Raw genomic sequence first — 19,572 nt, forward strand, 5'->3', positions numbered from 1 at the left:
TCACCAGCGAAGCCTTGTGTAATCCCCTCTGATGTAATGCAGGGAAGCTATGGCGTCATGACAATGCTGACTTGATTGCTGCTTTAGGAGGATTATTGAGGACAAGTGCAAGTGTAAATCAAATCCAGTCTCTGCTGCCATGTCTGAACTCATTGTTTAGGAAAGACAGATTTGTATTGATACGATATTATATATATTAATATTATTACCACTGCTAAATTTTATAAAAAGAGAAAAAGTCTGAAGTTTCACTGAGAAGTAGACGTCTAAAATCCAGCCAAATTTAACCTTAACAAATTGTTTTATTTGGTTCATTAAGTCAAAATATTATCAAAAATACAGTTTTGGAGATATAAATCCATCAGATTAGAGAATGTCAATGAGAGGAAGTCAAAATTAATCCCATGCTTCCTTCTGAATAAACTGCATGTGATGGATTTGTTTGACCCATTTTCCACAAGGTAACGTCACTGTTCTTAATACTAATTAATATCGAAGGTATGAAGGTGAAAGGTGCCAGTAGTGAAAATGTCTTGTCATATCATACACAATTTTCTTGTGTGTTTATGTGAAAACAGAAATACAGTGAATGTAAAGGGAGCAGCCTTATTGGAAATTTGGCTATATTAACATACTTACATTTTTCATTAAAAAAAAAAGAAGAGGATGTGAGCCCATTTGAATCTAGTAGAGCTAGAATGATTGTATGAGTGATTCTGGTCAAAAACTTTTAAACTTTAAAAGCATCTTTGAATGCATTAGCCCGGTATGATTTCAATCTAACATGTTTACCATTAGATTTAATGGGAAAGTGTGTCCAAACTTTTGACCGGTTGTGTACATTTTAAATGTCTGGTTTTGGCCCGACTGACACATTAAGTTGAGCTATACTTGTGTCATGTAAATGTGCTCAAAAAGACTTCTTTAAGGTAAATTCTAAATAAACTTAAATATAAGAATAGCAGCAAAATTTCCCTGTTCCTTGTCATGTGAACCACATATCTGGATGCCATCTTAGTAAGTTCTCGCTTCTCCTTACCTGCAACCGGTTGTTGTTGCCTGTAGCGTCCACCATGTCCCATTGGCTAGAAGACTTCTTTGGGATCTTGTGGTTGACACGACTGCTGACGCCACCCCCCACCTCATCATATGGGTTCTCCATCAGGTTTTCAGGCAGGTTGCTGGAGCTCTGGCTCCTGGTGATCATGGGGACCACCCTGGGGTTTGGTGGCACTGTTTGAGCTGTGGAGGCTGCGGGCAATCCGGGGACCATAAGGTGGCCAGATGGGGAGGTGGGAGAGTTGGGGGTAAAGGTGAATCCAGAGAGAGGGAGCGTAGGGAAATGGCCTCCACCGATGCTTGTGTTCTTGTGTGACCCTTGGAAGGCACTAAGGTTTTCCATGGAGCGATAGATGGGTTTATTAACTGTGGGAAGAAGATTTAAATTCGTAGATCAGTTCATCTGTTTAACATCCAGATGTTTCCATGAAAGCTGAAACCACAGGCTTTCTTAGCTTTTTATTCTCATTATGTTTATTACATTACCTTGGCGCTGCTCATTATAGCTTGCTGTGTGGCTGGGAGAGAGTGAAGCCCGTGGCATGATGCTGACGTGGGAGGCAGACATGACCAGGCGCTGGGGCGGGGGCATCGGTGCAACGGGAACCTCGGTCACATATGTGGCAGGCACATACAGTGGCTTTGTTTTACTGGCTGCCCCAATTCTCCGCACCTGTCAAAGAACAGATACAAATTTTTATGCTTTTTTCCTCCATATGAATCCACTTAGGCCAACCAGGCGGCAGTAAACACAGCTGAGGGCTGAAGTCATGGTGGAAATGTCAAACACTACAATTCCTGACATACAGCAGATGTGATGCAAAAACTAAACTTCTCTCTCATTCTGACAAGATTATATAGTTTTATCGCTAATGTCGGTGTTTCTGATGTACTTTTTTGTGGAAAGTTTACATAACAGACATCTGTAAATCATCACTTTTGCTACAGCACTATTTATACAATTAGCTTATTAGTATGTGTGGATGCTGTATTTTAAAACAGGCAATGACAGAAATTACTCACCAGGACTGTCACATAATTTAAGATTTGTCAGTTTTTTTAGTAATATAATCAAGTCAGTTCTGGGTAATTTATTTCACAATTGAATGAACTGTGACATAGACCAGGAGTGCAGTCTGATTCACTTCACGGAGACCTGGCTAAACGAGCTCACCCCGGACTTACTGGTGCAGCTGGACGGATTTCATCTTGTCAGAGCGGACAGAAACTTAAGGGAGAGTGGTAAGAAGAAGGACGGGGGAATAGCGATGTTTGTGGACAATAAGTGGTGTAACCCTAGGCACACTCATGTTAAAGAGCAACAGTGTACTAGGGACATTGAGCTGCTAGCTGTTAGCATCCCGCCGTACTACCTGCCGAGGGAGTTTTCACATGTCATTGCAATAACGGTGTACATCCCCCCCTCGGCCAACGCCAATGCAGCCAGCTACAGGAGGAAAATGGAGGACCACCTGCAGAAGAACAACGCAAGGGAGGTTTGGAGAGGACTCCAAACTATATCAGGGCAGGGCAAGGGCAAGAGGAGGGATCCTGCTGGAGACAAAGACTGGGCTATCAAGTTAAATCTGTTTTTCAACAGATTTGATACTGGGCCTACTCCAAACCCCCTTAGCTTGAGCACAGACCAGCCTACCCCCAGCTCCCTTGGCATGTTTGTCACCTCACCTCACCTCACCACAACCACCATCACCATCATCTCTGGGTCTCTCACCCTAACCCTCACTTCCACCACCATCTCTGGGGCTATCCTCTCCACCACCCACTTCTCTTTGTGGACACACAGTGGATCAGGTGAGAGTGCAACTAAAGAAGATCAAAGCCAGGAAAGCCACGGGTCCTGATGGCATCAGCCCCAGACTCCTCAGGGACTGTGCAGACCAGCTCTGCCAGGTGGTCTGCTATATCTTTAACCTGAGCCTGAGTCTGGAAAGAGTTCTGGTCAGGAAGACTTCTTGTGTGGTCCCAGTTCCCAAGACCTTGTGCGCCAAGGAGCCCATCCACTTCAGACCTGTGGCCTTAACCTCTCACCTGATGAAGGCACTGGAGAGGATCATCCTTAACCATCTCTGCCCACTGGTAAGCCCAAGCATGGATCCCCTGCAGTTTGCATACAAGCCTGGCATTGAGGTGGATGACGCTGTCATCTACCTGCTGCAGAGATCCCTGTCTCTCCTGGAGGGCACTGGAAACATTGTGAGGATCACTTTTTTTTATTTCTCCAGTGCTTTTAACACGATTCAACCTTCACTACTAAGAATGAAGCTGGAGAGGGCGGAAGTCAGACCATCTGGCTGCATGGGTCCTTGACTACCTTACTGACAGACCCCAGTATGTGAGGCTGCAGGACTGTGTGTCGGATGTGGTGTTCTGCAGCACAGGGGCCCCTCAGGGCACAGTACTATCACCTTTCCTCTTCACAATGTACACGTCTGACTTCAGGTATTCCACGGACAGTTGTCACCTCCAGAAGTTCTCCGATGACACTGCCATAGTGGAATGTGTGTCGGAGTGGAACGACTGTGAGTACAGGCAGGTCATCATGGACTTTGTCGACTGGTGTGAGCAGAATTACCTTCCAGTAAATGCCAGCAAGACAAAGAAGATGGTGGTCGATTTCCAGAAAAAACCTTCCTCCACTGCACCGTTAAACATCCAAGGACTTGACATCGAGAGAGTGAGGACATACAAATACCTGGGTGTCCACCTAAATAATAAACTGGACTGGACAGATAACACCGACTCTCTTTATAAGAAGGGTCAGTGTCGTCTATATCTGCTGAGGAGGCTGGGATCCTGTGTGAGCAGGCAACTGCATTAAGCATTAAGCTATTTATTTATCTAACAGATGGTGTATAGGCAGAAGATGTTACTGTGAGTTAGATGTGTTGGTGTGCTGCAATGTGGCTGCTCATATGTGAATGCATAATGACAATAAAGACTTCTTGAATCTTGAAATCTCTTGAATATTGCTCAACTAAGAACAGTCTGGACTGAGACTGTATTAAGCACAGAGATGGTGGTGCATGATAGTACATTTATCTCCAGTAAGTGGTAAGCAGATTCATTTACTGGAATTTACAGGAAATAAACTGTAACTTTTGAGATTTAAAATATATTTTCTTAGAGTGTCCTGACCAGGTTAGGCAGAAAGGATAAATGATGTCTGTTGACATCTTAATTTTAAAGTAAATAAATCAGATATATTAAGAACAAAAAATAATCACACCTTCTAGCAAGTAGAGTTTCATGATAAACATGATGAAGATTATTACAAAGGTCATAGCAATGACAGTTAACACACTTTAAAGCTATAATACTAAATTGTTGGAACCCTTCCAGTACCACAGACCTCTGTAAAGGACCATATGACAGTGGTATGATATTAATATTATAGCAGATCATAAGCCCTGCCAATCTCCAATGCACTTGCAGGTGTGACATTCAAGTTTTCAGAGCCAAACATAAATCCTCTGGCTTTTCTTAAAATTAGCTCCAAGACTAAGGGTAAACAAAGGTTTCAACCAAAGCTCCTCAGCTCTGGGATCCCTGCCCGATGATATGAAAGTGGCACAAATACTTTTTGTGCCACTTTTTATGATCCTTTCTTAAACCTCTGTAAATCTTTCCATTGGTCTCAAATCATTTCAACATGTTTTCACACCAGAGAAACTAAGTCTAGTTTCATAAAGCCAAAATTATTACATACCAACATTTGCCTTTAGACTTTGTGAAGCTTATTATTATTTTTTTGCAGCACTCAAAGCTGTAAAAAAATTCATGTGTGCCATTTTTAACATCCATAAAAACAAAAAAGGAGGTGTGAAGGGATAGCCTGCGGCTTTAATCAGTGAACTGCCATGCAACAGACCTGCTTTAAAGCACCACCCCATTCAGCATTTTATAGACTTCTCTCACTATTTTGCTTCACTATCACTCATGTTTAGTTACTAACATTTATATAGCTAAGCTTTAAAATGACAAAATCATCATGTTACATGAATCTGCCTGATATAAAACCATAGTCAACATATAAGGTTGCCATTACAATTTTCTAGTCTTTATTATGATGCTTATTTTTCACGTTTTTTCATTGTGAACAATCATATCTTTTATATGTTTTTATCAGACCAGGCTGACCATTTTAATTTCAAGTAATTATATAATATTCAGCTTACTTACTACTTACTTTTCTCTATATTTTGAGTCATCACTTTCCTTTATTACATTGTGTTGAAATGTTTTATCTGAATCTTCTGATATAAAACATTTAGTTATTATGATGATGATCACCTTTAAATAAAAGTTTACAGGATACCAACTTGCTTCATCAGGATGAACATGGCTTACATATTGTAATAAGTATTACATCAAATCCATTGCACAAAGTTAAGTAATAACAGTCCTCTCCATGGTTCTAGAAAGTTATTTAAATTAAATGAGTGTATATTATACTTCACATTTAGGAGTTTATGTATAGAGCCATCCAGCAAAGATGAGGGGAAATCACCAGCAAACAACAAAGGATGTGACAAGATTATTTTTTAACCAACTGTTGTAACTCGTGTGGCATTTATCAAATGTGTAAAATAATCAGAAATGACATAATTCTTGTCAAATAAGTTGATAATTGTTATTTTACTGCATGCAGCCTTTTAATGCATATTATTTTATTTATTCTTATCAGAACATTGATAAAGTATTAGTTGATGGTCAAAAACACCATGATGTGTCAGTTTAGGTTCTTTTGTGAGATTTATGGATAACAAAATATAAATATTACAGCTTTATCCTTCAATTAAAAAGTCCTTAAAACCTGCAGAAGTTTGCTAAAAGCCCATCCATGTTTATTTAAGAACACAAGAGAAATTGAATTAAACAATTTTCCTACCTGCCACCAGTCAGCATTTGTCTTCTTCAGGAGAATAAACCGTTCACCCTCCCTTATGCAAACTTGCCGTCCGTCTGCTCCACGGTAATTGTAGTCATACTGGGCTTCAAGGACCACCGTCCCACTGGGGACCCCACACACTGTCATCCTGCCGGGGCTCACCGTGGGTGTCGCACCAGACTGTGTGTGCCCCACAGAGCGACGCCAAGTACCAGACAGCATGACTCTCCACGCTGTGCTGTTCAGCAAGCGTTGCTAGGAATACACTCAAGTGTGACAGGATTTGGGATAGTACAGGGCAGGTGAGACTGGAGCCAGGCCAGAGCCATTCTCTGGGAAAGGCACAAGAGAAAACAAGACAGAGAGAGAGATTAGCAGAGCTGGCAGGGAACACCGCAAATCTCGCCTGGACTGGGTCAAAGGCTGAAAAAAATATGAATCTGTTTATAAAACATGATAAAAATAGAAGCCTTCCTCTGGGGAAATCATTCTTAAGTAAAAATAATTTTTTTTCCATTGTTCAATTGTTTTATGTAGCACAGATGTTATGATTCATATGTTGTCAAGTAAGTTGAAACAATAATTTTACTGTATGGAGACTTATCATGCATGTTATTGTACTTAATCTTATCAGAACACTGATAAAGTATTAGATGATGCTTATAGATAAAAAAAAACACCATGAAACTAATGTGTCAGTTCAGGTTTTTTTGTGAGATTTATAGATAATGAAAATCTAAATATTGCGGTTTTATCCTTAAATCATAAAGTACCAAAAACCTGCAGAAGTTTGCTGAAAGCACAACTATGTTTATTTAAGAGCACAAGAGTGAGTCCAGGCTGATCATTTTCATATCCAAATAAAATATATATATATAAAATATGTATATATTTTCCTTTATTTAATTTTTATTATATTTTGTACCACAAATGTTAGACATCCATTGTTGCCTCATGACAACATTACAACCGTCTAGTGACTGTGTAAACCTTCAGCTTTAGGTAGTTTAGTGGTGCTGTTGAAGCCTTCTTATTCATAGCTAGCACTTAATACTGTCTGCTAACAACACAGATTACGGCAACAATATATGCAGATTAACAGAATTTCAGGGTCTAATTTTAGTTCACCTGATAGATGCGGCAGGAACATGAAGCACACAACCACGGTACTCCACTTTTCTATTGTCCTTTTATCCCATCAGAACAAAGACACCCATGTGAGTGAATAACTCGTGTTTGGAGGATGTAAGGAGTGCAGTATTCCTAAAATAGCACCTGTCTCCATCTCGCCACCTGAGCCAGCATCCCCCAAGCTAAACCCTTGCTTTACCCAGCCAAGACCCGCTTACATAAGAAGAGACAATCTAACTTTCTGCCAGACACAGATTCATACAGCTTCAACACTGACTAGCAGAAAAGCAAACTTTCCACAATCCCATCTCAGTGAGAAGAGTCAAGAAATGTGGATTAGACAAGAAAAGCAGACAGACAAAAAACATGAGCAGCGGTGGAACAGATGAAGCTAAATGGAGCTGTGAGCTGATGAAAGAGTGAGATGGGATAGCTGGCTGAACCTTGATAATCTCATTGTTATTAAAGCACAGGAATGAATCTGTGACTCTCACAGCAACAGAGAATTACAGTAAAACCCCTCTACACCAGCACATGGGGAGAAGGGCTGCTTGTGTGGATGATTGACAGGCTAACGCCGCTATAAGAATCACTCCCTAGTAGCACAGGAGCATCTTTAAATGCATCTTATTTAAATGAATCAGAATAAATAACATTCAACATTATGAACCAGACAGACATTTGCTAAGGCCCCTCTCTCATGTTGCTAAAGCTGGTTGTTGGTTAGGCTTTGAAGTAGCTGCTAATGTGGCTATTTTTTAGGAGCTGGAAACCAACTAGATGGCTCCACTTAAACTAGATTGGTTCAAGTGGCACAAAGCAGAAAAAAAAACAGTTGTAAGCAGTCATGATCTTCCTGGTTATAGTATACAGTAACTGTTTTTAACAGTTATGTTGAGAGTAGAAAGCACGGAGGCAGAATTCAGAGACGAGCGAGGAAACAGGAAACTGCAAAGACACACCAAGGTTTAACCACAGTTTGGGTCATTTCCTTTCCATCTTGACATTTGTCTTGACATTTGTTTTTCATATATGTTTTAACAGTTTAGTTACCGTCTATAAGAACAAACAGCCAATAGACAGACTCCAGTTGGCTGCATGCACCAGCACTTAAAATAAATGATGATTAGTACCTGTCAGCACGTAATTACTACAAAACCGAGTCTTAAAGCAGAGAGTAGTTGTTTTTGGATTAACAATCCTGCTGCATGGCTTCAGCAATGTGTAATTTGCAATTAAGATAGGCCAGCAATAATTACAACCTACCTCTGGTTGAAAGAAAAGCCAAAACATACAGCAGTATGTATTCATATAGGCTGTCCACCATGAGCTCTTCTCCACGCACTGACAGGAAGAGTTTCAGTGATGCTACTGCACACCTGTTTTCCTTTTCCTGTCGTTCTTGGCTGCTCAAAACAACTGTTAGAAAACAGAAGAAATGCAGACTAAGCTAACAAAGTTTGCTGCAACAAGGTTGTGCCTAATTAAACATTTGTAAGGGGAATAAGACTTAACTTAAGTAAGACCTTTCCCCAGCCACAGAAGGCTCTAATGTGGGTGCACACTAAGCTGATAGCATAGTTAAGGTCTTTGAGTTGTATTTTTCTGGGTTTTGGCCCCAAAGGGCAAAACTTTTGGTTGAGGGGAGAGATGATGTGTCTGCAATGGTGCAGGCTTTTGTCATGTCATGACTCAAGATTTTAATTATAGTTTTTTGTGTCTGATTCACCATAGCAACATGAGAGGCTATTTAACTCAAAACAGATAAAAATCCCAGCAAAAGAAAAATCTGCTCAAAGTTTAAATTTGCTACAAACTGCTAAATTTAACTTCTGCAAATGTTAAGATGGGAAGTTGTTCAGACTATTTCCAAGAAGATGTGCAAAGAGTGAAATAAGGTCCGTCTGTGTTTCTATTTGCAGGTCACACAGCAGCAGAGTTGGCATTGTTGTCACATACCCCAACATACAGAGAAGGCCATATGGCATCAGAAACATACACAAGGAGCCATGTCAAAGCTGCCAAAGAGGCAACGGTAGAGCATGCCAGAAAGTGAGGGAACAAGGCTCATCACTTCGTGCCAGCAGCAAAAAAAATAAAAATAAACATAGAAAAAGAGATAGTGGTGAAAACATGGAGGGAAAAAAATCGAAATGGAACCAATATGTGAGGAAGGAGGAAAACTGAGAGTAAGTGCTGCAAGTGACTTATCTGTCTGCCTTTGCTTGAGTGCATTTGCTCAAGCTCTGACTCACTTCGCACACAGGTCAGACTCACTCAAAGAAATAGAAAGTATGCAATTTGTGCATGCATGCAAGAGAACAGGAGCAACTCACCATAGTCCTCAAGTAAAAGAGTGTATTAGCAAGGTCACCAGTCCTCTCTGTAGTCAGAAACATGCATTCCATAAGCCTTAAACATAAACACACAAAAAAATCAAGATGAGAAAACGCAACTGGTGTGAAACAATAAACAAACCAAAACAGATGGCTCAATAAAAGGGCTGTAACACAACCACCAGAATGGACACAACCTAACAGCTCCAATCTGCCAAAAATCAAATAATTTCACTTTTGCATGCATGCACACAAAAACACAATTAATCCTATGCAGACAACTTATACCCGGCTTTACTCACTGAACCCTCACAGATCTTACTCTCCCCTATTTCGCCAGTATTTTACCTATGCGATGACTACAGAGACCATCAGTAGGCCATTTCCCATCAATCCAAATAAAGCACACATGAACTTGAAAAACACAGCAATGGGGAGAAACAGAGAGACAGAGGACCACTGTGCTGACCAAATCATAACAACCAGCAGCCCAACTGATTGATTCAGCTATTGATTTTAGCGCAACGCGGACTGGTCAACTGTGCTGTTACACATCAGAAATACAACATGAATGTTAACAGTGAAGCAGGGCACATTATATTTCTTCTCATGTTTTGCTTGATGTCTGACTACCTGTAAAACCTTGCTAAGTTTATGGTAATAGATATAAAAAACACAGAATCAATCATACATTTTGTGGTTCTAAACCACCAGCATGTTTAAGTGAAATTAATCCAGTGATAGGTCACTGGATTTGACTTCAAATCCAGTGACTTCATGGATGACTTCATGGATTATACTGGAGATGGAGCACTCACTGTGATATGGGGTTTGACACTGATGCTTTTTAACAAGAAGATTCAGGGTTTGAACTTGCTAATCTTGTGTGGACTTTCACTAGGTGCTGAGCTATCCTCCCACAATCAAAACACATACATGTTGGGTTAACTTTCTAGTTTAAATTGGCCATGAGTGCAAACATGACATAAAAAGTGTGTACGTTTTAGTTAATTTTCAGATTTTTTTTTTCCACCTCTAGTCATGGAATTCAGCTCCAGACCTGAAGCTTGATAACGCAACAAACGTTAATTGTTTGTAAGTGTAAAGATCCTTTAGAGGATGTTTTCTACAAATATAAATACTCTATATCATTTCACAGACCAAAACTTAAGTTTAACTTGAGCAGGTACAAGAACAATTCCTGTCTCAAAGCCATATATATATAAATATATATATATATATATATATATATATATATATATATATTTTTTTTTTTTTTTTTTTTTTTTTTTTTTGCATTTTCAGGGGATCCTGATACAAATCCACACTGAAATTAAATGATCTCAACTAAGTGTAATAAAGCTTGGCTTGCTAGTTTTTTGTGTAAGACTGAGAAACACATAGCTGAACTAACAGCAATGGAAACGTTCCTTATCTTTGAGATTCATTGTGGTAGAAGAGCCACTGGGCTCCTTAGCTACTTTACGTTAATGAAAAACTTTTTATCTGAGAATGCTTGAAGTTGCAAGTTTCCAAATCCCACTTGACAGTCATGTGACCATATTACAGGTGTGACGTTTAGATGTACAGCAATCATAAAGAAACTTCCGGGTTTAACAAATAATCTGCAAACAGCTTTTAAGCAGTCTGACTCGTGTTCAATCTCATGTGATTAAACATTTAAGTAACGTAGTGATCACACATTGCATTTAAAATATTGACACAGTTAACCAAAATCAAATGTGAGGCCAGTGCAGAAGTGCTTTTAACTGCATTTTTTTTTTGCAATGGCTGTTATCATTACTGAAACTTAATTACAAAAACAAGATTTGACAATTAAAAGTCAAATTTGTAGGATGTAGTGAGATCCAGTTGCACAATTAACAAATTACTACCAAATGAATTTTTGCTCACATAGCTAACCTACATGCAGCCATGAAAATATTTTTAAAAATCCTGTTGTGTGGTTTATTGCTTCTGGATTATTGTGATAGCACGGTGATGCAATGTGGCAGAAGGATGAGGAGGGCACCGTGAAGGATATTTGGGATCTATTCCAGAACTTTAAATAGATATTAGGCCTCAAAGATATGCAGTATTGTCAGACTTCCAGTTTTGCTCTTTAGCTCCACCATCTTGTCTGTATATGGTCACTTCTAGCTCCAAAAACACCAAGATAACAACAGCCAAATGCCTAAGTGGAGGCTTCACAATGGCAGTTTGCCAAGGCGAGTGATTTAACACTGGATACATCCATCTTTTACATACAATCACAGTAATAATAGCATATGTACAGTTTTAATGATAGTGACATGCATAATTTTTAAGCAGTATAATGCAACACAATTAAAACTATAATAACTTTCTTTGCAGGTGAATTAAAAGGCTTTGTGACATCTGAAACAGGTATAAAAACTTATGGTATGTTCTGGGAAAAGCAGATGTGTAAAGTCTGGAAAAAAACGTGCAATTTATGGTCCTGGAGGACCTAACAATGAATGTAAATAACAGCATAATAAATGACAGTTTTATAGAATAAGACAAGCTGATGATAGGGTTAGGTTCAGGTTAGATTGATACAGAGCAGAACACCTGAAGAAGCAAAAAAAATGACAAGCACTATAAGTTCGCAAGTCAATGTTTAAATCTTCCCTGCAGCTCAATGTCGTCCCAGATAAGCTATGTAATAACTACTTCAACCAGCTCAAAGACAAGCCAGTGAATGACAGGCTTAGCTCCAATGGAGATTGTTTAATACTGGGTCTATCAAACTTTATGGCACGCCAGGACTGGAATGGAGTACAGGCTGCTGGTGGAGAGTTTGGCGTCATATCATATCCATATTCATCCCATACGTTTGAAGTCGAAAGAAGGCGGCTTTAATAATCATGGCTACATGGTGTTCAAAGAGACATGAGACATGGGAAGAGGAGGAATATAGAGTGAATGAGCAACTTCAAAGAGTTATTGCACAGACTCTCACATATACACATGGCAGATACACACTTATATGCACGTACACCGAAATGTATTTACATATGAATGTCTATAACCACAGGCACCACAGGAAAATATGAGAAAAAGTTGCTGCACATGAGGCACAGAGTAACATTAATTACCACGACAATAAGTAAAACGTGGACTTAATAATGGTGTCAGCCAAATAGCTGCTCAAGTTCTTCACAGTGGCATGATAACTTCTGCCCGTGCATGATTACTATACACAAACAAGCATCCAGGTTTGCCAGCTAATCTGACTTTTTAGTTCCATGTTGTAGTCAGGTGATGCTAGTGGAGTAAAGTGTTGCATCACATCATACATTATGAGTAAAAGGAGATGTAACACAGCAGTAGTAAGCACAGAGGTGCCTTAAAACTTTCCGAAAAATCAATGCTTCACCAAACTGAATGTTACACTACTTTACCTAATCTACACCTGAAACACATTCAAAGAAAAAAAAATCTTTAACTCAGAGAATTTACACTTAATGCTCACTTTTAAAATATTAACAAGAAACTATTTCAGGGTCGATGCCACAGCAAAAAGAGTCAAGGCAAGATTTTCTATGCACCAAAATGACATAATGTATGCTTCTTTACAACATACACTAATATCCAATATTAACATTTGTGTCTTCTAAATTAAGGGTTTGAGGACAAAACAGTGTGAAATGGCAATATATATAATAAAGTATTGATAAGTTCACTAATGTATACATGAAAAAAGCCCATTTTCAGGCCAAGGAAAAGCTATACTGACAACAGCCCTACAACAGAGAAGTCTCTTTGTCTATGGATGTACAGTTACAGCTACCAGCAGTGATGTCTCTCTCTCTCCATAAGAGACACATGCCTCAAGCCAAAACAGCCTTTCATCCTCCCAAAAGCCATGCATTATTGATGATCAGACCAGAGAGAGACACTGAAGCACACACTACGTTTCCCAGCGTGACGTTTGGCTGCTGAGTATGCGCACAGATGCATGTGCGTGCGTGTGTGTGCCTAAACAGGTGGGCAGGATTTTTCCTGGTGATTAGTTGAGTAAAGTGACAGAGAGCCAATCGAAAAGCAGATGATGACAATGAAGCAGCCATTGGCTCAGACTCATTACTGCCATCATGACAACAAACATCTGTGACCAACTGCGATCACCAGTGTCTCCAGTATGTGTGGCTTTCCTCCTTGTTGCATATACTAATATTTCACATGTGTGATGCCATCATTTCAAGCGCTTGCTGACGCAATGCTTGTGTTTACAATGAACCCTGAAGCCTGCATTGACACATAGCAAACTTCTTCAGAGTTCACTTCTATAATAATATTCAAGTTCTCGCGTTCCCCTGTTTTCAATATAAATATAAAAAAAAACATTTTTAAAAAGACCAGCGTTTCCCCGGTTAGGCAAAATAGAGAAGAATTGTCCAGGAGGCATTTTAAAGTCTTGAAAGAATTAATTCAAGCATCACATTTCTTTTCCTTTTTTCTCCCCTTTTAATTAGCGTATGCATTTTTACTAGAAAAAAGGTGAAAAACAAACTGCCTGTGTGTTTAAAAGTAATGAGCTTACTTCAGTAAGAAAAACAAGATTATGCCAATTATTTTAGTTAGCAGCATTCATAAACCGCACAAAATTTTGATCCCACACTGGTGAAAACCATACTGAGGTATCAGCACATCTTTAACAGATTTAATTATTATTGTTATGGCAAACCTGGATATAAATTGTACTTTTAACCTAAAAATGTGAGAAATAGAGAAAGATGCGTTGTTGAAGGTAATGTTGTTAGACTGCTTGTTTTGTCCTTTTCTTCTGTGTGAAAAGTGTTAACCTGGTTTTCTACTATGGTTTTTCTGTTAATGACTCATTCTTTCAGCATTTCTTCATACATTATCAAAGTAACGTAAAAATATATAATGTCAATATATAAACAGATTTGTTTCTTTGTTAAAGTCTATCTTAAAAAATAATATGAAAAGAAACTATATGAATCTTACTGTGTAATGTTTGTTGTATGGAGCGGGCAAACAGAATGTGAGGGAGGAATAAAAAGTATTATTTATTCAATGCATCCCAAATCTAATTCAATAATAATGTTTTTTGTTTCATTCAAAAGGTGACTGTTGACTGCAGTGCATTGCCTGTAAAAACAAGCTGTTGACACAAAGAAGAAATTTCTTCATGTTCAACCTGCAGAAAATAAAATGCAACACAAAGTCAAGTGTGATCCATGACGGAATGAAAATTAAATGAATTTTTACTGACTGGGCTGGTGGGTTGTTGTTGCTGAGCCTGTGGGAATGTGCGGTACATTGATGTTTCTAATGAAAAGTGCTGAGCTCCATTGATCCACCAGGGATGAGAGTGAGCTGTCAAAAGCTATCAGACGAGTCGAAGACCCACTTTTAGCTGTGTGCAGCCGAAGTGAGCACAAGGCCGAGGCACAAGGAAAAAGGAGCTAAACCTCCCGAGGCAAGCGGTAGAGAAGAGCGGCACGAGCACACAGACAGACGCAGCTTTGATGTCTGCAGGGGGTTATTTGTTCAATAAAGGAGCATTACACAAATAACAACATGTCCAACAGTAAAGACCAGTTAAAGTGATTACCCATAGGACCTGCAGGTTCATTCAGTTTTCTGTTGCTGTTTTCTAACCAAGAAATAAAGATATCCAGTTTATAATGATATATTATAAAGTACATCATGCAGTATTAGAAGCTGCAGCCAGAGAATGAGCAGCATGTGGCTACTTTGCACAAATAAATTGCTAAAACTAAAATTAGACATTTTTGCTGTGATTGACTAAAATATTAACCAACTGTTCCAGCAAACTATTTAATGTAAATCCTGTCACAGTTTAGGAAACAGCAAGCCTATGATTTAAAAGGATTTTATTTTCCTGTGCTTCCACAATAATCAGAATATCTGTCATGACCATAGTGCTGTTTACTCATGAATAAAAATTATTGCACTGATATTAAAGGTAAAAGCAGGATTAAACTGGATTAAAACAGAACATGATGAGTTGTGCAGTTAGTACAATATACTATGTTAATCGGGAGCTGATTTCATTTAGACAACATCATATGGTGGATAAACAAGAACGATTGCTTCCTTTTTATTGGAGTTCTTCTTATTGTGCTTTCCAGTGTCTTGGCCAAATGTCACCGTCATTCAGCTACAATCATGCATATGACATTGTGTTTATGACTGCAATAAAATGTCAACAAATATTTGGCTCTAACTTTGATAACAGGCTGCATTTGAAATGCCTAAAATATGTGACTTAATTGGGGTTATCTTTGGGTTTTGAAAAGGTTCAGGTCCTCTTTTTGGGCTGTGTGAAATTGTGACTGGAACTCTTTTATTTTAGAATTAAGTTATTTAAAATTGCTGCAATAAAGATTAATATAATCAGAGATTAAGTCTAATCAGTTAAAAAAAAAACTCAGATTAACTGAGTTAATCAGAATTCAGAAATAAGCAGAGCATTTCTGTACAAACTGATAAAAATGATCTCTTCTTAAATCCTGTTTTTTTAATAGTTATTACAAATGAACAGAGTTTTAAGGGATTGACATGAACTTATGAGTATTTATGTATCTACATTAGGTTTGAGTCAAACCTCAATCACTCACACAAGCAAAAACTGACAGCCCACAATACCTTCACACAACCCACTTCCAGAAATGAATAAATAAAAGTGACTAACTAAAGACTAAAGACTAACTAAAGAGAAAACATTATCATTGGCTTCTCCACACTCATTAAAAATTAAGTGTACAATACTTTAAACCTAAACATTGAAAGCCATTGCTGTTTAAACATTTAACTGTACAGTGGTATGACAAAGCTTTAATGGCATCCCTACTGAAGAAGACACGAACTGTCTTTGTGTGTGTCATCATCTGAGCTCCACTGTTGCAGCCGGTCCAACCACATGTGCATGTTGCAGCAAATGAATCGATGCTGTGCAGTAGACGGTCTTCGTGACTCATCACACAGGTTATGGTCCAGGTTTGAAATGGTGACTTCGGTTCTGTTCTTGATCTTGGCCAAAGTGATAAATCTGTAGTGGAGTGTACCTAATCTGTTTTAAATTAAACTCAACTATCATCTTATGTTGCAGGTGGTCTGATAACATGGGCATACATGTGCATCAAATCAATCTATGCAGCAATGTAGCATGTCTGATTTTGTTGGTTTGTCATGCTCTTATTTTGTAGTGCAAGAGTAAACAAGTGAACTGCTGAGTGTATTTGTGGCCTCAAGACCTGTGTGAACGAGTGCTCCTACCCAGTAATGGTTAAACTCATAATAGAGAATAAAAGCTAAACTGAGGGGGAGAGATATGTTTAAAACTGATTTTCTTAGTTCAAAGCTAATTTAAAAAATAATGGTGTTGCATAATTTACAGTTAAGTCACAACTTGATCAGGTTTGGAAATTAGTCTTTGCGAGTGTTAACCACATGACCAGTGTAATTACTATCAAAGAAAACAATCAGGAAAATAAGTGAATGATGGAAATTTGACGTATCAGCAACTCTTAAATCTATATCTGTATTTGTTAGACATTTTTCTACAAAATCCCATCTAATACTTATTCAAGATGGGGTTTCTTGAGATTGCTATTTAGTTTAGTTGATCCACAATTACAGTAATAAAAAACAAAATCAGATGTTCCTGACACAGTAATGACAACAGGTTTTTAAAAGAAAGCCTTAAAAAAGTGTTATCAGATAAATTCATCTTTCTTTTTCTTCCTTCCTTCCTTCCTTCCTTTCTTTCTATTATCTCCCTTGTTTGGGTAAATAAATAGGACTCAAAATAGGATGTAAATAACTATAAAACTGTGAAAACAATCACCCTTTTTTCTGTTGGCTATATTTGTTTTATTTTGGTGAACAGATTACACAATCTGTGCATGTTTTAAATACAAATACAATGTATTTTAAGTGCAACTTAATCATTATGTGACTTTGTTTTAAACTCTCACCACTTCTAAAAAAAATGACACAATAACATGTGGTGCTTTTGCACAAATAAAAGGTGGGAAATATGAAGGCAACCCTCCCTAGCAACACAGGATTTCACAAAATGAAGTTTTCAACCATGAGAACTTACTTGGAACTACCACACAATCAAATCAAGAACAAAGCCAGTAGGTGCCAGTAGGCTGTTGTGGCCATTTCCTGGTGCGAACAGGACAAAGCGTAGTAGTGAGATAAGGTTGTGCTGCAGCATGCTTCAAAACAACTAAAGGTTTCATCCCACAGATATACTCAAAGAATATAAAGCATCAGTGTTAGCTGACCAGTAAAATCACAACATCAGTCTTCGTTGTCTTAGTCCATGTTTAACACTATCTACAACAGTAGTGTGTGGGGCATGTTAGTAATTATTACCGTGGATTTGTGGCCCTCTTCCTAATACTGCACGAGGTACAGTGCACTTTTAATCAGAAAAGTCGCAAGTGGAGAGTAATCTTTCAAGCCTGTTTCGTCACAGGCTGGCAAAAAAATGGAGAAAATCTCCAGCTTTGCATGGAGTTAAAGAACGATTATGAAACAGCAAAAATGCAATGTATCAGTAAAACTGTTTCCATCACACCCTGTGGTTAACCTGTCCATGCAGTTGTGTAGCATATCAGGGCTTCTTCACATGCAAGCGCATGCAAATATTTCTTTGCAAAATATGTGACATGTAAATTGCATCTTATCTAAGTGACATTTAAGCAGATCACCAACAGTGGGGTGATTGTGTCTGAAACAATGCATAATGCTTGAACAATGTCTACTGATATTAAAACAAGAAAGTAGTATAAAGCCTGTAAACAAAATGGAATCTGTTATTAGATGCAAGGGTTGAACGTCAAAGTGAAAAGTAAAAGATGCTACTTTAATGGAAAAATTTGGAGGTTAAAATGGCTCTTTGAGGCTCATTTCAAAGTTTGAGTAGATGTGACAGCACAGGCTACATGTGGTTTGATGGTATACCATGGAAACAAAATAACTTGTTTTGGAAATAGCTGGTCTATTATTATACTAACTGTAAATGTATAAGGCATGACCTAATTGTGAAGGATTATCTTTGCCCCACACTTATTTGGACACACACACACAAATGTTTCTTATCCAGTTAGTCAATATTTCTTTCTTTAGCAGAGACTTTTGTTATATAGCAACAATATGATATATATATATATATATATATATATATATATATATATATATATATATATATATATATATATATATAGGATGTAATAACGTAACGTAAATATTGTAAAATGTTACATCTGTGATACTCAGATCAGGTAAAAAAAGATCTTTACTCTTTTACTTAGGCACAATACAGTCAAAGCACCTGTATTTTGTGTTGTTTTTCTTTGTAGAGCAAACTCTAGCAATTTCTGATTCCATATTTATACTAATAACACATAAGAAAAAATCACAAGGAGCGGGCCTCACATTTGGCCAAAATATAACATTTATATTTCTAGAGAAAATAACTTGCCCGGTCTCATCTTTGCCTGTGAGATACAAGGCATTACTCACCTTGCAGCGACGTAAATGGTGACAGCTCAGTTGTATTTTTGGAGTGAACTGCAGGGAGATTGGCGTTTTTGTCTGAATAAGTTTATTGCGATTTTCTCCTAGTATTGATAACCTTACATAGCTGAGCTAATGAAAGCACAAGGGGAAAAGTCCACCGTGCACTTTTGCAAATTATAACATTCACTCCTGGGAACTAGTTACCTTTACATCCCATGACGACAGCGCTTGCTCGCCCTTTAAGCAGATAAAAAATAGCTTGCGCTCTTTGGGGTTTGGTGGTTTAAGATTGGCTACAATCATGCATTATGATTTTACATAGAACCAATGAGATTACTGGAAATAAAACAGTCCTGTGGTGCGTTAAATTAACTGCACACCGTCGCCCGGCACTTTATGCTTTAAGATGAGAGACTAGTTCTGCCTGCCAGATCCGGTTCAAAGAAACAAAACAAGCCTACCCCAAATGATGTTGAAGTCGCAATGCGCAAAGGCGTAATGGGAAATGTAGTCTAATAACCAGGAAGTTTCCGTTTCTATCACCGCCACAGCCCTAACCCGAAAACTACATTTCCGCCATTTTTA

The 19,572-nt window shown here is 38.3% G+C and overlaps 1 protein-coding gene across 1 annotated transcript in view; it reads right to left on the reverse strand.

The window, feature by feature from the left end:
* arhgap9 (Rho GTPase activating protein 9) overlaps window positions 1-19,214 on the reverse strand; it is a 51,134-nt gene extending 31,920 nt beyond the window's left edge. Inside the window, 4 exon segments of the mRNA XM_041980906.1 lie at window positions 1,040-1,425; window positions 1,546-1,732; window positions 5,969-6,300; window positions 18,991-19,214. Coding sequence (XP_041836840.1) covers window positions 1,040-1,425; window positions 1,546-1,732; window positions 5,969-6,190 — 795 coding nt within the window. The 5' untranslated portion in view covers window positions 6,191-6,300; window positions 18,991-19,214.
* Between the last annotated feature and the right edge of the window lie 358 nt (window positions 19,215-19,572).

Source organism: Melanotaenia boesemani, chromosome 3 (genome assembly GCF_017639745.1).
Source record: "Melanotaenia boesemani isolate fMelBoe1 chromosome 3, fMelBoe1.pri, whole genome shotgun sequence".
Classification (NCBI taxonomy): Eukaryota; Metazoa; Chordata; class Actinopteri; order Atheriniformes; family Melanotaeniidae; genus Melanotaenia; species Melanotaenia boesemani.